This window comes from Herpailurus yagouaroundi, unplaced genomic scaffold, assembly GCF_014898765.1.
Source record: "Herpailurus yagouaroundi ecotype Mexico unplaced genomic scaffold, PumYag 188, whole genome shotgun sequence".
Classification (NCBI taxonomy): Eukaryota; Metazoa; Chordata; class Mammalia; order Carnivora; family Felidae; genus Herpailurus; species Herpailurus yagouaroundi.
This window is the reverse complement of record NW_024412419.1, coordinates 23,471,796-23,499,306: the sequence shown is the minus strand read 5'-3', so window position 1 is coordinate 23,499,306 and position 27,511 is coordinate 23,471,796. Positions and strand designations below refer to the sequence as shown.

Below are 27,511 nucleotides of genomic sequence, written 5' to 3'. Positions count from 1 at the left end.
AATAATAATTATAAATAATATTTATATAACTATATAAAACACTAATTTTCTTACTGTATTTTTACTATATTATTTCCATGTACAAAAACCCAATATGGTTATTAAACCATTCAACAAACTACTTTGCTCAGTATTCAAATCTCTATAATCTGATACTCCTTATTCCCTATGTGCTTGACATTCTAGTTAGGCTAGTGCTCACACATTCCTTTAACTAGACAAATAAAGACCATCTCAAATTCTTTACACCTCTTCAAAGTCTACTCCATCCTTCTAACTCAGGCTTCCATAAACATGTGTCCAACAATTCTTTCCCTTTCCAGACTGCATAAAAACTATTGCTTCTACAAGAGCTTTGACATAATTAAATCCTTTTCATTAGTCAGTATCTGTTTTGAAATATACTTTATTTTATCTTAAACTTTTTGGAAACATGTATTTTATCAATAGGTTTTTAATTTCTTAAGACAGCCAGATAATATACAATCTATATATTTTCATGGCACCTACTCCTGCTTATTTTAAAAGTTATACAGAATAAATTATTCTATCAAAAATTATCTTTAGGATGAAAATGGACATATTACATACAGCCTAGAACTCCTGATATGTGGGACTAATAAACCCAATTTCATTTGGATTCTAATGAAAGGTATTTAATACTGGCAGGAAAGTAATCATGATCCTCTCATTTTGACTGACAGTAGTGGTATCTTTCTATCAAAAATGAAGCAAAGGGAATACGTTATTTCAAATAAAACTCTGGTTATCCTCCTCACATGTGAAATTCTTTAAAGATAAGTACTCAACTAAACATTCATTTTGTATAAACCTTCATAAATTTCTAGTTATTAAAAGAGATTTTAGCCATGTTCAGAACAGTTTTAATAATTTGACCTTTTACACAAGCACAGCTATATTTTTCCACAGTGTGCATCCTAGTTACTGTAGGTCTTTTCCAAACAATGGAATGACAGTGAGAAGAACCCATAAAGCAAATTTACTAGTCTACCTCCATGACAACAGAAGATCTTCTCATCCACAATGGCAGCTATAGGCAGACAGTTAAAACAATCGGTGAAGGTCTTCCACAATTTAATATTAAACCTTCGTTTGCCTATAAAAAGAACACGCAAATAGAAGAAATAAATCTAAAACTGTTTTCATTTGTTATCTCATAGCCACAGGATTATAATTTCAACTTTATTCTTTATACTGCACTTTGTTTTTTCTGTAATGAGTGCTTCTTGTATATTTTTAAAAAGGTAATAAATTTAATGAACATTCAACACCTTCCATAAAGTTAAAAAACTTGAAAGATTGTGCTAGGTATTTTACGGAACACATATATCAAACTCTTTTGTCTTTTAAGATCACTATAATATAGTCACTTTGAAATAGTCTAACAGACTACTAGTTTATCTGTTCCATTCAATGTGTACATTAGTTGAATACCTAGCCAAATAAGTAAGCAAAAGTGAAAGGGGTACCTCTGGAGATTGTCCATTTTAACTCTAATGCATTGAGTAACACAGCATAAATTTACTGCCAAGAAAGGACAATTTCCAAATGCTTCAATGGTATTCACTTTTGAGTGAATTACAACTTGGCACTACATAAAGTATAAATAGAGACACGAAGGCTATAATTTTCCTATAGTCTAGCATAAAGAGCTACGACAAGAGAAATCTCAAGTGTATGTTCACCTTTTTAGAGTTACTTGATCTTCCTGAATTTGGCAAGAAGTTGCAACAACTAACGCTGGGGAGCGATGAAAGACACAGCACTAATTTCCTATGCTTTTATGCCATAACCTGCCTCTCTGTGAAAAAGTATAACTCAAAGCAGTTTTTACAAGCTTCTCTCATGTACATTAGCTCAACTGATGTCATTTCTATAAACCTTGAGGATACTCAAGCCCATATTTTATTCTTTAAAAACACACCTCTATTCCTCATATAGCTTTAGAAAAGTGGTTATAGTTAGAGGTACTACAATCTGCTTCCTGTCTACTGGTCTGATTTGAACAGTTGAAACCATACATTACACCTTAGAAGTAAAAATGCCATGTAAAATCAGATGTAGAATCATTCCTAGTAGAACGCAGCTCCATGAGACTAGAGATGATCTGTCTTGTGCGCTGCTGCATTCCTAGTGTGTAGAGTAGTGCCTGGTATACACACTTCCTCTTGTCAAATTATACAAACCAAGAAGATAGGAGTTTGAATAGGAGTCTACCATATTTAAGGAAGGAAAAAAACAAAAATAGATTCTAATGGAGAATTCACCACCAAAAAACAATAAATTCAATTTGAAAATCGTTGTATTTGGTTCTAAATTGTAATTAACCAAACGTGTTCTTTCCCATACTCTAACAAAAGCAAAAGACCAATTCAAATGTAGTAATTTAGTAATTACACTTGGAAACATTACTACAAAACAGGAAATCAGTGATTTCTTACCGAAGAAAACGAGTACAGTAAAATATATCTGAGTAGTTGCTATCCTCATCTCTCGTTTTATAGGCACAAATTAAAATTCTAATAATAAACTTAAACTTTGAAAAAATTTCATAGAACTTCTCAATATTTTTCCTTCTTTATCTCAAAGTTTATTTATTTTGAGGAAGAGAGAGAGCACTGCACGTGTGCCGGGGAGGGACAGAATCCCAAGTGGGTTCTGCACTAACAGCATGGATGTGGGGCTCAAATTCCCGAAAGGTGAGATCATGACCTGAGCAGACACTGAGTTGGCAGCTTAACCAACTGAGCCACCCAGGCGCCCTACAACTTGTGAATATTTCTTGTGACACAGGGCCAATGAAAATTTCCATCTTATCGCAAGAATGCTGAGAGCTAAAATCTTAATAGATACTAGAAAAACAGAGGCTATTATCTATAGTGACCTCTGTTTCACGTGGATATTTTGCCAAATGAACTGATTAATTACAAGAGGCCCTTTCAGCTGAGTAAGGTGCAGTCAACCTGAAATACCATGATCTTAAGAGATCCCAAAAAACTAGTTTAATTGGTAACGTTTCCTGGTTTCAGGTTTTTCTTCCATGAAAGATTATTCTTGGTCCTATGCCTGATAAATTATATTAAAAAAAAAAATGGATCAAAAGAAATCTTTTGAACTGGAAAATTATATTAGAGAGTATTAGGGAATTTTCCCATTAATAAAAGATAAATTTTTAATTTTACTTACATTCATCATAGAATCCATAAATGCGATTGATGCTAGCACACTCATGGTTTCCTCTTAAGAGAAAGAAGTTCTCTGGATATTTTATTTTATAAGCCAATAGCAAACAAATGGTTTCCAAAGACTGCTTTCCTCTATCCACATAATCTCCTAAGAAAAGATAGTTGGCTTCTGGTGGGAAACCTCCATATTCAAATAATCGCAGTAAATCTGTATACTGTCCATGAATATCTCCTGAAAATAGAAAAAGACAATTTTAGAGCATTTGGTTACTGTGGGAAGCAGCTTCAAATGATTCCCAATGTTTACACCCGTGTGTAATCCTCTCCCCTTGAATGTGGGCTGGAGCTGGTGACTCGCTTCTAACAAACAGGAGACAGAAAAAGTGGGATGGGCTGTCACTTCTGAAATTAGGTTACAAAAGATCACGAGTTCCAATCTGCTTGTACTCTCTTGCCATCTCTCATTCTTGATGCTGAAGCCAGCTACCTTATGGAGAAGCACACATGGCAAAGAAGTGAAGGAGGCCTCTGGCCAAACACTTATTAGGAACCAAGCTCTCAGTCCATCGGCCCTTAAGGAACTGAATCCTTTCACCATTGAGCCTTGAGATGAATGTAGTCCCAGATCACACCTAGATCGCAACCTTGTGAGAGACCCAAAACCAGAGGATCCAGCTAAGCTGTGCCTGGATTCCTGACTCATAGAAACAATGCGGTGATAAATTCATGCTGTTTTAAGCCATAAAGTTTTGGAGTAATCTGTTATATAACAGATAACTACTACAGTTACTCTTATTATCTGGTAGTTTAACATTACTTTGTTATACCCAAGAGTGAGACAGCCAGAATTTAGAAATATTTAGTATAACTAATTTCTATTACCCTCCAATTATTTCTGTATCAAAGCATTTTAAAGAGTATCTTGCAGAGAACTGGAATCATTTTAAAATGTTACAAGTAACTACATTTGCTTCATTTAAATTCATAGAAGAGACTGATCATTTCCACAAAATTCTTCTTTTTCAGATTTTATTTTTAAGTCCTCTCTACACCCAACTTGGGACTCGAACTCACAACTCTGAGATTAAGAGTTGCATGCTCTACCAACTGAGCCAGCCAGGCTCTACTCCACAAAATATCATATTACCTCTTACTTAAAGGTGATATTCTAAGCAAATTAATTTATTCAACAAACATTTACTTAGCTAATATCTTTTATTTGCTAGATACTGTATCAAGAAGCACCAAGCACACGACTTAGTAAACACAAGAAAGAGGAAAAAAAAGTAAAGAACACACTAAGCATCTGCAGATTACAAGGTATGAATGTGGATCACTAAGAAACATGCAGGACAGTGAAAATTTTTACATATAAAAATAGTCCTTGACTGAGCAAAAGATGATGATTAAGTCCATCATCAAAGTCCATGTAAAGTTATGTCATAGACACAAATAGCCACTACCAGTTATCAAACCAAAAGCCAACGATAATTATACCACTTCCCACTGTTACGTGAACTATAAAAAACGCTTTTTGTACAACAATTTTTCTGGCTAAAACAATGTGATCACTCAACCTAAGGTTGTAAATTTTTGTTTTTGGCCAGAAGCCACTATAACACCATGGATATTGCCATATTGCCACCCAAACTTTAGTTTGTAACTGGTACACCAAAATGCCCATTTCTCTACATCCTTGACAACACTGGATTATCAGTTTTTGACTTTTTTTCCGACATGTTTAGAGTTTAGGATTTGTTTTTAAATTGTATTTCACTGATTACTAGTGAGGCTGAGGATCTTACATTTATTGACCCTTTGAATTTCTTCTAAAATCTGCCTTAAAAAAAAGATCTTTCTATTGTATTGTCTGTCTTGTTTCTAAGAACTAAAAACTGTGAATAGCAATCTTGTTATCTGATGTATATTAAAAATATTGTCTGTAACTTACTATTTTATGAAAGTTTTAATTTTTATATTTTATGTTATCAAACCTATCAATCTCTCTTATACAAAAATTTTTAAATGTTTTCTCTAGATCACCTTCAATTTAATTAGGGGAGGAAAACTGGTATTCAAAATAGACTGTTTCCAACTTTACCCGATTACATACCACAAATTTTCAGCGGTGCTTCCAATTCCAAAAGAATAGGCTGGCTGAGAAAGATCTCCCGAGACTTAATACATAAGCCTCGAACTTCTGCTTCAGTCATCTGCACAATCTTTCCTGGACGACATCCTCGTACTGTTAGACAATGAATAAAATGGTCAGTTTTTAAAAATGTATCTATAAAATAAATAATCCTTAAAAAAAAAAGTCATGCCCATATTTTGAAGGTCCAGAAAGTCACACAGACAGCAAACTACCAGATACCCTGTAGTGTTCTATGGCTAACAGTAAGGTTATTCCAGTGATCTTTGCCTTTCTATCTTATTGTTGCTGGTTTCTAATGATGCTCCTCAAGGCTGCTGCCACAGAAATGCAGTCCTTTGTGCTTTCCAATGGCCAACCTTGCAGCCCAAGAGACCTAAACGATTTTAGGAACAGCACCTTTGAGGATAGTCTACTCTCTCAGTAAAGTCTTGCATTTAGGAAAAGGCCAAAATAGCATCATTAAGAACCAGTGGCTATGAAGAAAGGGAAATGAAACAAAAAGTGGCTGTCAGTAGGTGATTTAGTTTCACACACGTCCTTGGAAAATTATGAACAGTCTTAAGAATTTTAACAATTCCCACCCTCCAACTTCTAATCAAAACAAAATTTAAAAGGTTCCAGATAGCTATTAAATTTTAATGTGTTATTATGTCACACAAGGGCACTATATGAAAAACTCTAAAAGCTATTTAGATGGAGGAAAGCATTTTTCCTATGAATGAACAATAAAATCTATCAACTAATAAGTAACTTCTGGAACAGAGGAGGGAGGAATGGTACATGAGGAGTTCTTATTTGCCCTATTGAACTGAACTTGAAATCATTTCCTCTCATTACCTTCTCCATTGGCTCTTTCTCTCTAAATACACTGCTTGCTCCCATTTAATCTTAACTGAAAAAACATTTATTTTTTATTTTTTTAAAAATATTATTTATTGTCAAGTTAGCTAACATACAGCGTATATAGTATACTCTTGGTTTCGGGGGGTAGATTCCTGTGATTCATCACTTACATACAGCACCCAGTGCTCATCCCAACAAGTGCCCTCCTCAATGCCTGTCACCCATTTTCTCCTCTCTCCTGCCCCCTCCCCTATCAACCCTCAGTTTGTTCTCTGTATTTAAAAGTCTCTTATGGGTTTGCCTCCCTCTCTGCTTAAAACTAATTTTCCCCCTCCCTTCCCCTTATGGTCTTCTATTAAGTTTCTCAAATTCCACCTATGAGTGAAAACATCGTATGTGTCTTTCTCTGACTGACTTATTTCACTTAGCAGAATACCCTCCAATTCCATCCACGTTGTTGCAAATGGCAGGATATCATTCCTTTTTTTTTTTTTGCCAAGTATTCATTCTGTATATACAAACCACATCTTCTTTATCCATTCATCAGTTGATGTACATTTGGGCTCTTTCCATGATTTGTCTACTGTTGAAAGAGCTGCTATAAAAATTGGGGTACAAGTGCCCTTATGGAATCAGCAGTTCTCTAGCCTTCGCATAAACTGCTAGTAGTGTTATTGCTGGGTTGTAGGGAAGTTCTATTTTTAATTTTTTGAGGAATCTCCACACTGTTTTCCAGAGTGGCTGCACCAGTTTGCATTCCCATCAACAGAGCAAAGGCTGAGAAGGTATTTAAAAAAAGAAAGCAGACTGTATCTCTACATATCCCTACTATTTCCCATTTACAATTAAGTCCACACATTTCTTGTTAAAGACTATGTTTCTTTTGTCAGGTTCAGAGGTTAAAAAAAAAAAAAGGCCCCCACATGCAAAAGTCAATCCATGTATACATAACATTAATATAGTAATATCTAAGTAACAGAAAAGACAGACTCTATTGAAATGTACTTTAGTAAATATGACTGCTAATAAGATCACCCCTGAAATTCAAAACATCATCAGAACTGCTTTTATTATAGGAACTTTATCATAGCTTCTACATTAGTACTAGCTCATAATCATCAATTACCTACTTCCATGGACATGTGGATTTTTCTTTTTTTTTTTTTTAACGTTTATTTATTTTTGAGACAGAGAGAGACAGAGCATGAATGGGGGAGGGTCAGAGAGAGAGGGAGACACAGAATCCGAAACAGGCTCCAGGCTCTGCGCGGTCAGCACAGAGCCTGATGCGGGGCTTGAACTCACGGACCGCGAGATCATGACCTGAGCCGAAGTCGGACGCTTAACTGACTGAGCCACCTAGGCGCCCCAAGATATGTGGATTTTTCTAAGACCAAAAAGGGCATCTTACTTGTACTTTCCAGTAAGTATCTACAATACTAGCTTAGATGCAATTCTCTGTAAAATTCTTAATCTTGGCATTAAGTCTTAACTGTATGGGAAATGATATTTGCAAAATACAGTTTTACCATCAGTGCATCAAGTACCTGTCTACTTTCTTGAAGGGGAAAAAGTTATTTTTCTTGAAGGATTAAAGATCTCTTGTTGCTTTCAGATGACAAATACTCACTAAAAATAATTATTTAAAGATAACAGCAATGGACAACACAAACAAAAGTTGGCTCTTAGAAAAGTTCCCACAATTTTTGTTATGATTCTGTAGTAATAAAACACTTCAAGTTAACAACACTTGGTTGTAACTTGATGACAATCATTAAAACTAGTGTGTGTCACTCTGACATGTCAATTTAAAGCGTCTAAATTACAGTGGTGAATATTTTATCTCATATTTGTTTTATTTTCTCTGTAAATTATCTGTTTAATTTCGACCTCCCAAGTAATTTAGGTTACACTACGGTGTACTTTGACTAATATTTTTACAAAGCTAAAAACGCTTCAATTTAGAAGTCATGCTAATCCATAAAACTAAAAATTTACCAAAACAAAAACACACATGAAATTTCGTTGATTTTTAAGGTGCATGGTTTTCCCCAATTAATTTTTAAGTTCAGAAATACTCTGCAATCAATAATTTCTTACAATTTTAATTGGCAGTTGCTTTTTGCCTCTTACTGGCATATAAAACAATGGAGCATTGCGTAATCAAATCACTTCTAAAAGTTGATGAAATGCAGTTAGAGAAACTAAACGTTCTTCTAAAGGTTAAGCATTTGACAAATGACCAAATCTTAGGAATAAATTATCCAAATATTTGGAAAAAAATGATAGATGGCTCAGGGCAATTCCAGCTGTCTTGTCAATTCAAAAGTCCTGCTCCCTCATGTACTCCCGCCAGTATGTACACCCAAATATCCAAGAGCATTTCAAACTTCTCAGTCATCTGAAAACAGGGAGTAAAACAAGGCAACCTGTTAACAAAGAGTTCACTGCCACAATATCCATGAGGGGTTCCAGAATTTGGGTATATGAGCTTAGATACAAGCACCTAGCTAGATTATGAAGATACTAAAAATCTGCACAATTTATAACTCATTAGGTGAAAAGCAATTTCACATCAATCATCTCATTTAATCCTTTTGATGTCCCAAGAATTAGAAAGGGAAGCTATTATCCACACTATACAACAGAAAAATTTAAAAACTTGAAAATCAGGGAGCCCAGGTTTATAAAACTAGAATGAGTAAAAAGCAGCAGAGAAGAATTTAGAACCAGTCTTCTAACTCAACACACTCCTCCCTCTACTACCACAAAAAAATTCTTAGTCAAAAGTTTCCCAGAAAAAAATTTAGCAGCCAATAATTGCAAACCAGGTAAATATGCCATTATAGGAAATATCTACCATGCTGTTGCTGTTTAGAAAATATTTTGAGGTATCACACATATACAGTAAAGTACACTAACATTATGGGCATTTACTCAATAAATTTAAAAATTTTAATGTTTATTTCTTATTGAGGTGGGGGGGAGGGGCAGAGAGAGGGAGTCACAGAATCCAAAGCAGACTCTAGGCTCTGAGGTGTCAGCACAGAGACCAGATGCAGGGCTTGAACTCACCAGCTGTGAGATCATGACCTGAGCCAAAGTGTGAGGCTTAACCGACTGAGCCACCCAGGTGCCCCAAATTTTAACTATGTATACACCTAAGTAATCACATTCACATCAAGATACAGAATACTTCCAGCAACCCTGAAGGCTCCCTTATACCCTTAACCACTCAATAATAATGCCGAAGGTTACTATTTTTATTTCTTTCAGTATGATTAATCTGACTCGTTATTGAATTCTGGATAAATAGAAATATACAGTATACATACTCTTTTGCTCATTCTTCTGTGAAATCTATCCATGTTACTGTGTTCAGCAATGTTTATCTCCTCTAAACATATTTCCTTATGTTTCCTTCTAGACGCTTTACTATTTTAGCCTACTATTTTAGCCTATCTCATTCAATAATCCATTGATTTAGCACTATTTATTGTAAAGACCATCCTTTCTCCACAGAACTGCAGGGGGAGATGTGTAGAAAAATCAGGTTGACCATACATGAGTGGATCCATTTATGGACACTCCATATAGTCCATTAATCTGTTTATTTTTACAGCAGTACTACATTGTCTTAATTACTGTAGCTTTTTAAAAGAAACTTTATTTTGAGAGACAGAGACAGAGCGTGCGCGCACCATATGTGTGCATGTGAACAACTGGGAGAGGGTGAAGAGAGAGAGAATCCCAAGCAGGCTCCACGCTCAGCATGGTGATGGTGGTGGGCGGGCTCAACTTCACCACCATGAGATCACCTGAGTTAACCTGAACCCATATCAAGACTTGGATGTTTAACGGACTGAGTCACCCAGACGCCCCTACTGTTGTTTTTTTATAAAGTTATCTCATAATATAAGCATTCCAACTTTGTTAAGATTGCCTTTGCTAACCTAGGTCCTTTTGCATTTTCAAATATGTTTTAAAATTGGCTTGTCTATTTCTCCTCACCCTCAGCTTGTGGGAGTTTTAACTGGGAATTAATATATCCAGGGAGAATTTACCTTAGTAATAATTTTGAGTCTTCCATAAACATGGTATCTCTTTCAGTTGTCATGCGTTTCTCTCACCAATGTTTTGTAGTGTTTAAGGGGCAGTCCTGCACATTTTCATTAAATTGAATTGAAGGGGTGCTGCTTTGTAAATGTGTTTTATTTCATTTTCTAATTATTTGATGTTAAGTGTAATTGATTTATGAATAGTGACTTTGTTTCCTAGTCTAACAGTTTGAAGATCCCTTCGGATTTACCAAGTATACAACCATATCATCTGTGAAGACTTTTACTACTTCTTTCCCTTTTTTCTTCTTCATTGAATTGACTAGGACCTCCAAGACAATGCTGAAGAAAAGTGTGCTAAAGGTTTTCCTTGTCCTGTTCCTGAACTAAGAGAAAAAAAAGCATTCAATATTTCTCACCATGATAGCTATAGTTTTGTACATACTCAGTTTGCTAAGAATTTTTATCATGAAGGATGTTAAAATTTATCAAATACTGTATCTCATCCATTGAGATAATAATCCCCCTCCACCTTATTCTGTTAATATGATTTATATCAATTGAGTGTTCCTTGGATTCCTAGAATAAACCCCACAACATTATGACATTTATCTTTCTTATTCAATTTGCTAACAATTTGCTCATGATTTCTGTAGCTATATTCATGAGCGATACTGGTCGGTAATTGCCTTTCTTTGATAGTTGTCAGATTTAAGTATTAGGGTTGTGCTGGCTTCAAAGAACAAGTTGGAAAGTGTTCTCTCTTTTTCTGCTTTCAACAAAATTGGCCTAATTTCTTCTTTTTCAAATATTTAAGTCACCAGCAAAACCAAATGGGCTTGGAATTTTTTTTGAGAAGTATTCCAACTACAAATTCATTTTCTTTAACATATATAAAACTATTCAGATTTTCTATTCCTTTTTATCAGTATTGTCAAGATTAGTTTTTCATCTAAATTATAAAAGTTATTAGCACTAAGTTATTTATAAAATCTTAACTTCCTTTAAAATACATATACATAACTTTTCTCTGACCCATTTAAGAACAGACTGTATTCTGGGTGGCTTAGTTGGTTAAGTGTTCAACTCTTCATTTCAGCTCAGGTCACGATTTCGTAGTTGTGAGACAGAGCTCCGCATCGGGTTCTGTGTTGACAGCATGGAGCCTGCTTGGGATTCTCTCTCTTTCTCTCTGCCCTTCCCCACCCTCAAAATAAATAAACTTAAAAAAAAAAAAAAAAAGATAGCACAGTATAAATTATCAGATCCAGGGAATTTAACAGATATAAATCTTTAATGTGAAGAATATACTACAATTTTAATAACTGTCTCAATCATGTCCTTTATAGCACATTCTTCTCCTCTAGTACAGAATCCCAGCCAGGATTACATTATTGCTTTTGTTTGTTCCATCTCGTTAGTCTCCATTACTAGTCACATCTCCTGTATCTTTTTTGATAATTTGTTTTCTATTTCTTACATTATCAGTCTTTCTGGGGATTATCAATTTTATTAATTTTACCAACAATTTCTTTTTTAAACAATTTTAATTCACTTTATTTTTCTTGTATAAAACTATATTGTGGCCGTAGCTGGAGCCTGAGCCCTCTGCATGGAAACTGTGGTGTGGGTCTTTACGAAATGGTCAGTGAATTCTTGATAGGAGATTTGGTGAACACAGTCTCTTTCCAAAGGTCAGGGATGAGATAACTGTTAAATCTTGGAAATGGCATCAGAAGTGGCCTTGGCGAAGTTGCCCAGGGTGGCAGTGCAGCCCCTGGCCAAGGTGTAGCAATCATCAATACCAGCCATCACCAGTAGCTTCTTGGGCACAGGCTGAGACAATGCCAGTGCCTCTGGAAGCAGGGATGAGGAGCACCAGCACAAAGCCACAACAGCCAGTCACCTTGCATGGGACAGTATGGGCTTGCCAATCTTGTTTCCCCAGTAGACTCACTGCCTGGGGACAACGAGAAACTTGGCCAGAATGATGGCTCCATGGATGGCAGTGGCTACCTCCTTGGAGCACTTAACACCCAGACCGATGTGCCCACTGTAATCTCTGATGGCAACAAATGCTTTGAACCTGGTCCACTGGCCAGCATGAATCTGCTTCTTGCACAGGTATAATCTTCAAAACCTCATTCTTGAAGGATGACCCCAGGAAGAAGTCAATGATCTCAGATTCTTTTTATGGGCAGGGAGGAGACAGGTGTCCTCTAGACTTGATCTTCATGTCGTTGACCACCAGGCGGCCCAGCCTAGTGGCAGCCTTGTCCTTGGCTTTGCCTCCGTGAGCTCCACAGCTCCTGCCCTGACCCCGGCTATGGCCCTGGCCCCAGATGCTGCTGCTGAAACCTCTGTGGAAGCCACCATGGCCTCCCATTCCAGGGCCCCTGGGCCCTCCCACAGCACTGGTGTCGTCTGTTATTTGGAGTCTTCCCAGAGAAGAAGCTTCAACATTTTCATTTTAAAAAATCATACATTTGATTTCTATTTGATTTCGGCTCTCATCTTTATTATATCTTTCCTTATTCTTCTACTGTCCTGAAATAAAAATTTAATGTTCAGCCTTCCCTCCTCCCCACCAATATATATTATTATATGTATTTTTAAAGCTATACATATCCCTGTAAGCATTGCTTCTTGCTGCAATTGCACAAGTTTGACATGTATTTTTATTCAGGTCAACACATTTTATAATTTTCACTGCTATTTCTTCAGTAGCAGTAAAATATGTAAAAGTACACTGCTTATTTCTAAGTATTTGAGAATTTTCTATTTACATGCTATTGATTTCTAGTTTATCATTACTGAAATCAGAGAACCTGAGATCTCATTTCTTTTAAATTTACTGAGAATTGCTTTTTGGTACTGCATATTGCATACTTTAGTAAATGTTCCATACATATTTGAAAAGTGTGTATATCCTGTAGTTGTTGAGTAAAGTGTTGTGTGTGTCACTTAGGTCAAATTTACTGTGTTGTTTAAATCTTCTAGATCCTTGATTTTTTCTTTGTTCTATTAGTTACTGAGAAAGGTACGTTAATCTATATAGTGTGGTTTTGTCTATTTTAACCTTTTGGTTCTATCAAGTTTTCCTTTTTGTGTTTTAGACCTATAATATTAGATACCTAAAAATTTTAAGATTATTGTCTCTTCCTGTGGCATTCATCCTTTTAACATTATGCAATGCCCTTCTTTACCTCTAGTGATACTTCCTGCCTTATATACTATTTCTGATGTATACAGCCAACCAGGTTTCTTCTGGTTAATGTGTGCATGATGCAGTTCTCCCATTCTGGTGCTTACTCTTCTATCTTTGCCCTTAAATTTAAAATATGTTCCCTGTATACAGTATAGTTAGGTCTTCTGAACTTTGTCTTGAGTGTTTACTCCTTTCACATTTACTATAATTACGGACAAATCCTGTCATTTGCTTTGTTTGTATCACATGTTCCTCATTCCTTTATTTCTCTTTTCTTGCGTTTCTTTGGAACAATTATCTTTTATTACTCCATTTTCTCCTCTGTTATCTTTTTAGTTATATATTCTTTTTCTTTTGGTAGTTACTCTAGAAATAACAAATGCACTTTTTAGCCTTTTGTTCTACAGTTGTCATATACTGCTTCCACATAGTTTAAACCCTACAAACCATAATTGTTTTAAAAAGCATTAATTTATAATTACACACATTTATCCTTATTGTTGTTCATTTACTTCTGCAGTTCTGTGCTTTTATCTGGAATCATTTTCTTTCAATACGAACTTTACTAGAAAATTCCAGTACCAGTCTGTATCAGTATTCACTTAAATTTTTTTTTAATGTTTATTTTTGAGAGAGAGAGAGAGAGAGAGAGAAAGAGAGACATGGACAAGAGCGTGAGTGGGGGAGGGGCAGAGAGAGAGAGAGAGAGAGAGAGACAGAGACAGACAGAGACAAGTTAGGGGGACTGTATTATAGTCTAAATTGGAGCCTGGAGCCTCAGGCACGCTCCAGGCTCCAAGCTGTCAGCACTGAGCCCGACATGTGGCTCGAACTCAGGAACCGCAAGATCATGAAGGCATCCGTTACCTTCTCTTCTGAAGGATATGCTCACTGGATTTAGAATTCTAGATTAGCATTCTTCCTTTTCTTTCAGCACCTTAAAAGGACAGTCTATTGTTTTCTGGCATCTGTAGTTTCAGGTGATATATCAACCATCAATGTTCTCTTGAAGGTCATTTAATGACTTGTTTCCTCTGGTAGCTTTTAAGATTTTCTCTTTTGGGGTGTCTGGTTGGCTAAGTCAGTTAAGAGGCCAACTTCAACTCAGGTCATCATCTCATGGTTCATGAGTTTGAGCCCTACATCGGGCTCTGCGCTGACAGCTCAATTCCATGCCCCCCCCTTCTCTGTCCCTCCCCAACTCGCGTGCTATCTCTCTCTCAAAAATAAACAAACATTAAAAAGATTAAAACATAAAGATTTTCTTTTTCTTAATTTTTAGCAGTTAAGTCTACAATGGGTTTCAATATAGTTTTATTTGTATTTTTCCTTCCTGGAATCCATGGAGCTTCTTTAATCTTTTGGTATCTTTCTCCCTTTGGAGAAGTCTTGGTCAGTATTTCCTCTATCCTGTATCTCCTCTCTTTCTGGGACTCCCATTATGTATGTTAAACCTTTCCACTGTCTCCTGCTTTATTTCCCGTTTTTTTCTCAGCACTGCGTAATTTCTACACAACACTTTTTTCCTAGCTTTTACTATGCCGCTGTTTCTACTGTGCTAGTAAGCCCAACTCTCAAATTCTCATTGTTAGTGAATGTACTTTTTTAGTTGTAAAGTTTCCAGGACTCTGATAAAATTTCCCATCATTTCTTATTTATCCTGCGCACATTAAATCAGTTATTTTAAAGTCTCTCAGTGATAACTCTAATATCTGAATAATCTGGGGATTTGTTCCCTTTTTTCCTCTGATTTCTGGTCAGTTAAGTCTATTAGCATGTCCTGTGGTCATTTCACTGAATGAAATATCTGATTATGGATGGAAATTGTATGAGCTCTAGACGACATCTTCCAGACAGCATTGTTTCCTTTCAGTGGTAAGAGTAGTAATGACTTACATTTTCTTGAGGGCTGGTCTACTTCAGTTTTGCCCTCAATCTTAGGGAGTGGTCATGATGGAGTATCAATGGAAAATTTAGACTATAATACAGTCCCCCTAATTTGGCAGTCTGAACTTCAACTTTTGCCTCTCTGGCACTAGGGTGATACTGGAATCTCTGCTCAGATCTTTAGCTTTCCAGATACTGTTTTCTTCTGAGTTTCTTAGAATCTTCTCTTGTATATGTATACCTTAGAAGTCAATGACTTAAGGGGGACCTGACTGCAGATTTTGGGGTTAGAATCTATGTGGTTCTCTCCTCTTTTGGATTTAAATTTCAACACTTTAATGGCTTCAGACTTCCATCTCTCCTCTTGAGTCCAGGAAGACTGCCACTTTTTGTTTGGGATCTATTCCCCTATACCTCCAGGAAAAAAGCCAGAGTGATTGGTGAGCTCACTGCTGCTTCCTTTTCCTCAAGGATCAAAACCCTCAAAAATTTCCTGTGTTCATTGCTCAAGTACATACAGAAAAGGACACAAAATATGATTATTGGTCACAGAGGAGAAATTTGGATGATTACATACAGAAACTAGAGGAATACATTGCAAGGACTAAACACTATGGGCCTAACCCCATATTTTTTTTACCAGTCCTGACTGGTAAAGGTCTTCTACTCCTGATAAGAGAATCTTTCTGTGCAAGCATGTCCACATCAGAAAAGGGGGAAAACATGAATCAAATTTGGCCCAATGCCTGGTTTTGTGAGTTTTTACTTTTTAAGAAATGATGGGGGGGGGGGGAGGAAGAGACACATAAAAATTATATAAATTTTCAGCATCCATAAATAAAATGTTTTACGGAAACACAACTACTCTTACTTGTTATGTTTTTCTTTACTTCTCCCACCCCCAACCCCCATTAAGTATCATCTATGGGCACTTTCACCATACAATGGCAGAGCAGATTCATTCTGACAGAGACACAGGGCACTCTATCATTTCACACTGCTTCTCATGGTACTACGAATTACAGAAATACAGTTATAACTCAACAGTGTCTTGAGTTCCTGCTTGTTGCTGTTCTGCAACATTTAAAAACATTTTTTTACTTTTATTACAGTGCATACTCATCACGCAGGAAAAATGGAATGCAAATGTTGCACTTTTAAAGCACAGTGGAGTGTGGATTATTCTGTTACTGAACTAGACAGCTAAGCATTGTATTTATAACATTATAGCTATGCTTAAAAAAATACAATATATGTTCACATTACCAGGCTAAGCACTATCATCACAACATTCCTATTTCACTCAAAAGCAAAGACAATTTAAACATTTTAAATGGAATCTCATCACAGCAGAATTTCTTCACACAAATAAAAATGAGACTGCAACCAAAATTAAATTTCCAACTGGCTACTGTGTTAGCAAGCAAGGAAAGCCATGTACTAATGGTGAGTTCCTGAAATCATGTTTGATCGGAAAAGCCAAAGAAATAGGTCCTGAAACAATATTCTTGTTTAAGACTATTACCCTTTCTGTAAAAACAGTTCTTGAAGCATTGAAGACAATGGGAACAGTATTAACCAATCATCAGTTAAAAAAACAAATGAGGAACACCTAGGTGGCTCAGCTGTTTAAGTATCCAGCTTCTGCTCAGGTCATGATCTCACTCAGTTTGCGAGTGAGAGCCCCACACTGGGCTCTGTGAACTGACAGTGTGGAGCCCGCCTGAGATTCTCTCTCTCCCTCTCTCTCTCTGCCCCTCCCAGCTTGTACTCGTGCACGAGTGCTCTTGCTCTCTCAAAATAAATAAATAAACATTAAAACAACAACAACAATAAAAAAAAAAACAATAAAAAATGAGGGCATCTGGATGGCTCTGTCAGTTAAGCTTCTGACTTCAGCTCAGGTCATTATCTAGTGGCCTGTGAGTTTGAGCCCTGTATCAGGGCTCTGTGCAGACAGCTCACAGCCTGGAGCCTGCTTCAGATTCTATGTCTCCCTCTCGCTCAACCCCTCCCCCATTCATGCTATCTCTCTCAAAAATGAATAAATGTTTTAAAAAATAAAAACAAAAACAAATGATTTCAAGTGGTTTTCCTTGGCTCTTCGTGACTTCACAGATACTACCAATACATAACTGTTGCCTTATTTAAGGAGCCAATACTAAATTGAGTGACTGAAGAGTGAGCCTTGAATTAGCTATCGAAAATATTTTCAAGAAGCTGAGAAAAACAAAAGAAAAAATGGTGGTAAAAATATACATGGAGCACAAAAAAACCCTAGTTGGACAATTTTACAAACTTGTGAACATTTATGGTGTTTATAGTGTATGGTGCAATTACTCAGTAGAAAGATACTTTACCATGTATTGTTGGCTCAGCGGTAATCAATAGTGCACATCATTAGCACTCATGAACTATTGTTAGTTCCGTGAGTATTTGTCAGAAATAAAAGCTGAATATCTCAAATTGCTCTACTACACAGCAGTTCAATGGCCTAGTAGTGATAGTTTTATTGTGATTTTTTTGAGCTCAGGGCCAATACTGCAATTTTTCTGAATGACAACAATCACTATGACTATTATGGGTAGTTTAATAAACTAGATTTTGTTGCAAACCTGATAATGTTTCTTAATGATTGAATCTAAAATTGTAAGGCAAAAAAACATTTATATGTGAAACGTATACTGTGGTTAAGTCATGACAACTAATGATGCTTGAATTCACAAGCAAATGTCAAAGCTGCTTTACACACTCCCAGTGCTGTCAAAGTTAAAACAAGATCTTCATTTCCTCACAGATTTGCATTAAATATATTTTCTAAGCTCAAATCACAGTTCCAACAGAACTCTTCAGACGTCAGTGCTAGTGCACACTATACCAAAATCTACTTAACTGTGTAGGTGAAGAGCTTCCACTTTGCCCTTGATTGGAATTGATTTGTGTGCTGTGATAACACAATAAAAGGCAAATATTAGGAGAGGACTAGAAGAAGTCTATAAATACCTTCCAAATGATAACTAAAATCATTAACTAAAATCACATTCTTGTGGACTGGTATCAGTATTTGGCAATACCTATCCATGTTAAAAGATACCTTCCAAGGGGCGCCTAGGTGGCGCAGTCGGTTAAGCGTCCGACTTCAGCCAGGTCACGATCTCGCGGTCCGGGAGTTCGAGCCCCGCGTCAGGCTCTGGGCGGATGGCTCAGAGCCTGGAGCCTGTTTCCGATTCTGTGTCTCCCTCTCTCTCTGCCCCTCCCCCGTTCATGCTCAGTCTCTCTCTGTCCCAAAAATAAATAAACGTTGAAAAAAAAATTTTTTTTTTTAAAAAAAGATACCTTCCAAGATGAAATACAGATCTCATTACAGATCAGCATTAACAGATGAACACTTGCAATCAATTTTGATGACACAGAACACTAACTCTGAACCTCAATTAAACAAAATGTTATCTGATGCCAAAAGAAGATACACAAATTGCACTTAATCATTATATTTCAAATTTCATATTCATGTAAAAAACCTTTTCAATGCAGGTTTTTTTAAATCACAAATGGTGTTGGGCGCCAGGGTGCCTCAGTCAGTGAAGCAGCCAACTCTTGACTTTGGCGCGGATCATGATCTCATGGTTCGTGGGTTCAAGCCCATGTTGGGCTCTGCACTGACAGTGCGGAGCCTGCTTGGGATTCTCTCTCTCTCTCTCTCTCTCTCTCTCTCTCTCTCTCTCTGCCCCTCCTCTGCTTGTGCTCTCTCTCAAAATAAATACACTTAAAAAAAATTACAAATGGTGTGTGATATATGTGTTTTATGTGTATTGTGTGTATATTAAATTTTATCTTTCGGGGCGCCTTGATGGCGCAGTCGGTTAAGCGTCCGACTTCAGCCAGGTCACGATCTCGCAGTCCGTGAGTTCGAGCCCCGTGTCGGGCTCTGGGCTGATGGCTCAGAGCCTGGAGCCTGTTTCCGATTCTGTGTCTCCCTCTCTCTCTGCCCCTCCCCCGTTCATGCTCTGTCTCTCTCTGTCCCAAAAATAAAATAAAAAAAAAAAACGTTGAAAAAAAAAATTTTATCTTTCAATAACCATCTGCTATTTTCTCCGGCAAGTTCTCACAATAACTGCCTTCTCTAAAACAGAAAGGATGTCAAGAAAAAAGAACCAACCCCATTACTATCTATCATATCTGCCCCATGAAATCTTAGGAATCTTCCATAACCTTTAATATCTTAATTCACTCTACACCCCCCCAAAATTCACTCATGGTTACACATTAATCAATAGCAAAGTTAACTTCAATCCAGACTTGCTAAATTTCCTGGTTTTTTCTGTAGGATGAAGTGGCTATTTCTCCCTATTTAGCATGTAAGTCTCCCTTTAAGCCACAAAAAGTAAAAACGGTAAAATTTTTACAAGTGGTTAAAACGTGGAATTTTGGTTTCAAGTGAAAGAATTAGGCAGCTGTCACAATTTCAATTTATCTTAAGTCTGATAGGAATGATTAATGTGGCCTTCAGAAGCTCTGTATAATACCTCAAACTGTAATACTGTGTATATATATGAACATACATATTTTTCTGAAAAGGCCTATGGCTTTCATGAATTCTCAAAGGGGCCTGTGAAGAGTCATAAATTAAAAAGTGATTCCAGATATACCAGTAAACAAATGATAAGCAAAGAATAAAGAAGTAGCAGATATAGCTGAGTGCCAGATGTTTCAGAACAGAGGAAGAGTGTCCTAGCTCTATGGTTCTCCAAGCGGGATCCCCTTTTTCACTATGTTGACATCTGCATGACACAGAAGCCAATGGTGGGCAAAACTGCTAGCACCTTAGCACAAAACAAAATCAGTGGTGCCAAAATGTACTGGTGGTATTCACTGCCATGCATTTATAGTGAAACACAAAGAAGTCCAGTTTCACTTAAAAATGCCCTCAAGTAGTAAAAATTATCAATTTTATTACGTCTCCACCATTGAATATACATCTTTTTAATATTCTGTATAATGAAATGAAAAGTATCCATTAGGCATTTCTGCTACATACCAAAGTACAATGGCTGTGTTCAAGAAAAGCACTCGTGTGACAGTTTTAGCTCCAAGCGATCTAGCCACATTTTTCACAGAACATCTTTTTTACTGGAAAGCGTAGCTGACAAACTATAGCTATCTACACTTAGATTTAACAGATACTCTTGAAAATGAACAAAGTGAGGCTGTGTCGTTTCAAAGAAAACAACTGACAGCATTTGTTGCTAATGATAAAAATCAACCTTTCAAGTGAAAATTAAAATTTTGGAAACTTTGTATCCAGCACCACGAATCTGATAGCTTCTTCCATACTTAAAGACTCTTCTGATACCTTGTTATATCAACAAATATTATTTTTTGATATTGTGTAAGATGTATCAACATTAGAACATCTGCATAACTCGATGTAACTGATATTTTCCATATGACCAATGCATGTTATAAAGAACGTATAAGAACCATTTAAGTGTAAGACAGGGGCGTCTGGGTGGCTGGCTCAGTCAGTTAAGCGTCCGACTTCGGCTCAGGTCATGACCTCACGGCTCGTGAGTTCAAACCCCCATCAGGCTCTGTGCTGACAGCTCAGAGCCGGGAGACTGCTGCAGATTCTGTCTCTCTCTCTCTCTCTCTCTCTCTCTCTCTCTCTCTGTTCTCCCCTGCTTGCACTCTGTCTCTGTCTCTCAAAAATGAGTAAGTGTTAAAATAAATTTTTTTTAAGTGTAAGACGGATCAATGGATTTTAATGTAAAGGAACAAAAAAACTCAGATATTTCTGATTCCACATTACAACTAACCTTTAAGAAATTACCACTTGTTGATTAGTACAACATTAAAGAATATCATTAAAGAATAAACACAACATTAAAGAATATCCACAATTATCTAAAAAGACTAATAAAATACTCCTTCACTTTCCAGCTATATGTTATATGGTTAACTTATACAAAACCAGACATTAAAGAGGTTTACTTATCACTATATTTCTTGTTTTAGAAAACATTATTTATGCTGGCATGCAATGGACCATTATTTTAAATGAATTAAAAAAGATATTTTAAAATTCTGTTTTAATCTCTAACACAGTACTAATAAATCACATAAATAAAAGCTCTTGTCCTCTGTTCTTTTTAGGAGTATATAAAGTGGTCCCAAGAGTCAAAAAGTTTGAAATCCACTGCTCTAGTCCCCAGCCAAAAGAAGGCATACAACAAATTTCTTTAACTTACTTTTCACCATCTTATTCTGCCTAAAATTGTCTCTGCCCTTCAGCACCAACACTATTTCAAACCAGATTACAAACTCCGGATGATGGAAATAGGAACAAAATGTTTTACACATATATACACATATATGAAAAGAGTGGTTGCATGCAATAACACAATGTGGAGGACACAATACATGTTAGATCCTCATAAGGAAGGGCCTTCTCAATAATTACTACAGGAAGGGTTCAGGGCTCAGCAGCATAAAGTCTTCTATTGCCTATTTCTCAGTTCAGGTTTATACCAAACAGAAAGAGTAACAACAGCTAACATTTTCTGAGCTTTTATTATGTATCAAAGGGTTTTATCTGTTTAGTCTTTACAGATACATTATGAAATAGACACTATCATCCCCAATATGCAGAACAGAGGCAGAGCTGAAATTAAAATACATGCAGAACCTGTATCCTAAACCAGCATAAACATGGCCTCCCACTGTAACAATACTTACAGATATATCTTGAGTAAATACACAACTGAGTAAACATCTGATTAGCATAACTACTGCAGTTAAGTTCAAAAAACACATTCCTTTCTATCACTGTGTAAACTTAGATCTCCTCAGAAGGCTGGTCATTTTCTCTCACTACTTTGGTTCAATTATTTGACAAATATTCAAACAACAGAGATAACCTACGAACAAACACCTATGAAGATTCCTTCCCAATTTATAGAAGTCATTATAACCGTGAATTATAATATTAAAGAAAGCTACATAATAGATGTCCTTATTAAACTCCTTTTATTATGAAAAGTAACTTTTGGTTTCTCTAAATCTTAAAAATAGAGGAGGTAAAATTAGAGGAAAAGTTAAAATGGTGTTATTAAACAAATACTCAAAGCAAGAAAATGCTTCTGTGAATCTGTAATTGACTAGACTGGAACTTAGCGATATTCTGATGAAGATTCTGGGGATAAAATTCTTTTATGGTGAAATAAACTGTGTCACCTCCAAATTACACAGTGTGGGCACATTATCAGGACCCAAAGGCCATGTTTCCACTATTACATAAGTAACTCTTACTTGTTCTTGCAGGTAAATTTGGGAAGGGAGAGAGAGGCCAGGAATTTTCAGGAAAGTTATGTATATACACCCTCATAAATCACTCTGCTACATGAGTAGAGCAGAAGCAGGATAAAGGACAACTGCCACTGTCCTTCTACTACTTTTTCTACTGTTTTACAAGAACCCACCTAGACCAGGGACTGAATTCCTCCAACACTAGGAAAAGACTGGCTAGTGGTTTTTTATACTTGCTAAACTTCAGAATGAGTTTCTGCATTTTTAGTCCTTTACCTCTAACTATGTAATGAAGACTATTTCCATTAAGGCATTTTCAATATTATCTAACAGATGTCGTATGGTGTATTTCAGAGAACAGAGTGTAAAAAAACTGCATTTCACCTACCAGTAACCAAGACTTCGAAGGTAATCCAATTCAATCTTGGGGAGACATAGAGGGTGTACAAGAAAGAGATGTGTCCCTGATCACTTTCTCCTTCCTATATTCACTGACCCTCTATCTTTCCAGGAAAAATAAGCCTTGGAATGGCTATATACAGCTGCTAGAAGGGCAGGGATTGCTGCTTGAGGGTATAAATTTGTATCCGCTAAAAATTAAATCCTAGAAAACTCAACTGGGAATTCCCATCCTCCACCACATCACTCCTAAACCTACCTCATTTACAAACCATTTCTTCTCTTTGCATCCCCATATCCCAACTCTTCCAGAATAACTTTTGTTTCAGAAATACTTAATGAGATTTCAATTATTATTTCTAAATATTTTGACATTCTTATATACTTATATTATTTTACCTGTTAGAACTGAGAATACGTGCCATTGGAATGAATACTGTTAAAATAGTAAATATGGAAAGCAATAGAGAAAAAAGCCTGCTAGATATAATTTGTTATCTTCCTGTTAACCCTAAATCTTAAAATATAATCCTGTCTCTAGACTCAAATGTAAACAGATTTCTAAATCCCAATGAATTTTAATCTTGGATTTAGATATTTACCAGAAAAGCTTCAGCTTTGCATTTAAATAACAAAATAAAAACACTTCTGCACTACTTTAAACTTTCAACGTTTCCCTCACTTGTTGGAACAACGGATTAACAGGAAAACAAACCTAATCTCTGAATCAGGTAAAACATGTACCACTTTTTTTTAAACATTTTTTTTCAACGTTTATTTATTTTTAAGACAGAGAGAGACAGAGCATGAACGGGGGAGGGGCAGAGAGAGAGGGAGACACAGAATCGGAAACAGGCTCCAGGCTCTGAGCCATCAGCCCAGAGCCTGACGCGGGGCTCGAACTCACGGACCGCGAGATCGTGACCTGGCTGAAGTCGGACGCTTAACCGACTGCGCCACCCAGGCGCCCCAAACATGTACCACTTTTATGCATCCTATAGCTTCTCATCTAGGAAGCAGCAAGGGAAGAGCGAAAGTATCCCTCAGATGATCTTTCCTACTCCTCAACCTGCTCATTTCTAACAAACCTGGCCTTGGATCTATATATAAACAACACTTTCCTGCAGAAGTTGGGGTTGCCAGGAACAAGCAGACTAGCACTTCCTTCAAACTGCCTAACCTTTAGACTTCTGGATCACAACTAAACAATTTAAATCGGAGAAAAAAAGGCTTTAAACAGTCTGGCAGTTCCTCAAAAGGTCAAACATATATAGACTTACCATATGACCCAACAATTCCATTCCTAGCTGTAGACTCAAGAGAAGTAAAAACATGCCCACACAAAAACTTGTACACCAATGTTTATAGCAGTATTATTCTCAACAGCCCAAAAGGGGAAACAACTCTAATGCCCAACAAGAAATGAATAATAAAATGTGGTCTACTCATACAATGGAATATTATTCACCTATAAAAGGAATGAAATACTAATACTAATAATGACACAATATAGGTGAATTTTTAAACATTATAAGAAGCCGATCACAAGAGGCCATATATTACGTTTCCATTTACATGAAATGTCCAGCACAGGCAAAATCCATAGAGATACACAGATTAGTCATTGCCTAATGCTGGGGGAGGGCTGAAAGGAAAAAGGGAGTGTGTTGGCTAATGGGAACAGGGCTGTGTTGGTGAAAATGTTCTAAAATTGTGGTGATGCGTGGGCAACTCTGTAAATATACTAAAAATCATCGAATTATACACTTGAAGTAAGTGAAATACATAGTATGTGAATTATATCTCAATAAAACTTTTATTTAAAGAAGATTTTAATGTGCTTTTATTAATCTATTTAATTTTTCAAGTCCATTCCATTTTTTTAACTTTCAAAAGGACACAAACAAAGCTTCCTATTTGCTTAGTCTGTCTCAGCCTGACTAAATCTTTAGAATACATAACCCACAAGAACGGAAATGATCACAGAAGTTCCACAAATTCAGAGATATATACATACACACAGATATATATGATAAACGTAACAAAATATAGGATCTACATAATAGGCATGTGTTAATTATCATCCGGTACAGCCCAGTTTTTAGACACTTGGATAAAGTCTGGTTGGGAACAGCTAGTGGGAAGCAGTTTTTCACCCTATCCTCTTTCCAAACAGATCCATCTACTCATTCTATTTCACCTCCTCCCAAAATAAACTCAACATTTATAATTTGAACAACGTTTGCAAGGTGATTATGCTATATTCCTACGGCCACCCTAACTCCTTTTGGAACTAATGATCAAAGTAAAAAGATTTCACTGGGTTTTCCAGGACACCCACAGGAACTAGATTTAAACAATCAGTCAAGAGCATTATTATAAGCCACGAGAATGTGGTAACAGGGTTCACTACAGGGGATAGAATCACAGGCGTCCTTGGCTTTTAGTTCTAAGTAAAACTTAACCCAATATACTGGAGGAATATGCACTATTCAAATAAGAAATTAGTATATGGTTTGCATTAAATAACAGAAAATTTTAAATTGTTCTGAAGGCACTTTGAAAATATTACATCAATGATATGCCACTCAAAAAAGAAAAAAAAAACACAAAAGCAACTTATAAAATATGGTTACCAAACGTGTTATAGCCCACTGGCAATTTGATATAATAAAAAAGAAATCAAGAGCATGCCTTGGAATTACAATCAACGTTTTATTTTTTTTTAATTTTTTTTTTAACGTTTATTTATTTTTGAGAGAGAGAGAGAGACAGAGCATGAACAGGGGAGGGGCAGAGAGAGAGGGAGACACAGAATCTGAAACAGGCTCCAGGCTCTGAGCGGTCAGCACAGAGCCCGAAGCAGGGCTCGAACTCACGGACCGTGAGATCATGACCTGAGCCGAAGTCGGATGCTCAACCGACCAAGCCACCCGGGCGCCCCAACAATCAACGTTTTAAAATAAGATGAAGTTCTGCTGATTTTTCCTATGTGGAGATATTCTAAGTTTTGTCTTATATATTCATTTATTTTTTTTTAATTTTTTTAAATGTTTATTTATTTTTGAGAGAGAGAGACAGAGTACAAGCGGGGGAGGGGCAGAGAGAGAGGTAGACACAGAATCTTAAACAGACTCCAGGCTCCGAGCTGTCAGCACAGAGCCTGACGTGGGGCTCGAACTCACCAACCGCCAAGATCATGACCTGATCCAAAGTTGGACGCCCAAGTGACTGAGCCACCCAGGTGTCCCACTTATATGTTCATTTAATACTAAAAAAAACCCAAAAACACCTACTGCAGCTATTTTGCTAGGCAGCTTTACAAAACACCATCACTTGAATCTAAATGAACTTTAATGAGCAAGTAACATCACTGAAAACAAAAGCAGACAAAAAAAAAAAAATACGTCTGTGCTGGATGTCTTTGAACAGGTATAGATTTTGGAAGAGGAAAAGAGAAGGAGCCTGCAGAATTTAAGAATTCCAAGGAGGGGCTGTCAAACTAAATATACTTCCCAGGATTGAGAAGCAAGTAATGAAACTCTTTTACTGATGGTAGTGTGTTGAATATAGACAGAGGTCGCAAAAGGCCAGAAATCACTTTAGCCTGGAAGCTCCCTGGGTGAAGAGATTGTGTTTTATCTTTGGATTCCTGGTGATTGGCATAAAGGAGATCAATATTAAAAGGGGAAAATGTCTAGACTATTTCTCTCTCTCTCTCTCTCTCTCTCTCTCTCACACACACACACACACACACACACACACACACACACACACACACATAAGCGGGGGGAGGAGGAGGTTGTTCAAAGCCAGCACCAAATATTAAATCTGAATTCACAAAACTAATGGAATCCCTCAGCCTATTTTTCCCTCCGTATCTTTTTTCCAATAAACTCGAACAGTCCACTAGTGAAGTTTCTTAAGTATCCTAAAAAAGTGCGTCTGATTTAAAAGGTCCCAGATCAAACATTTTAAAACACAAAATCTACTGTTTTATGCCTACAAAGTATACAAGTATGTAAGTACATGAAAAATAGAAGTGAAGAAATTGAAATACAAACATCAGATTTTTAAAATACTTAAATGTACAAACTCAAGTTTAAAATGTGTAAGAAAGCGGGGCCCAGATTCCCCCAAAAGTTATCAAGACATTAAAATGTTTAAGTAGCTATACTTCCCTCTTAGAACAATGCACAATCACAAAACAAAATTTTTTCCAAAGCAAGTATCTCGTAGACCCAGCAAGATGTCCACATCTGTTAAAAGTCCACCAAGACTTAAGCAGTGAACACGGACTACAGGCACCAGGGGGCCTCCCAAGAATAACTCGATAGTAAAAGAAAAGGTAAGTAAGAGTTCCTGGTAAAACTTTCCTATCCAGTCTTAAGACTGATGGAAGGCTTTCACATCTGGAGCAAATAAACTGTAGTTTGTTACACAACGGGCA

General features: G+C 36.6%; 1 protein-coding gene and 1 pseudogene across 2 annotated transcripts in view; both read right to left on the bottom strand.

The window, feature by feature from the left end:
* PPP1CB (protein phosphatase 1 catalytic subunit beta) overlaps positions 1–27,511 on the bottom strand; it is a 43,333-nt gene that overhangs the window by 14,171 nt on the left and 1,651 nt on the right. For both annotated transcript variants that reach the window (XM_040496394.1, XM_040496395.1), the window contains 3 exons: positions 5,320–5,451; positions 3,208–3,438; positions 1,013–1,117 (listed from right to left, as the gene is read on the bottom strand). In XM_040496394.1, the coding sequence (XP_040352328.1) occupies positions 1,013–1,117; positions 3,208–3,438; positions 5,320–5,451 (468 nt within the window). The remainder of the gene's footprint in view (positions 1–1,012; positions 1,118–3,207; positions 3,439–5,319; positions 5,452–27,511) is intronic.
* Positions 11,496–12,732, bottom strand: LOC121044600 (40S ribosomal protein S2-like; annotated as a pseudogene).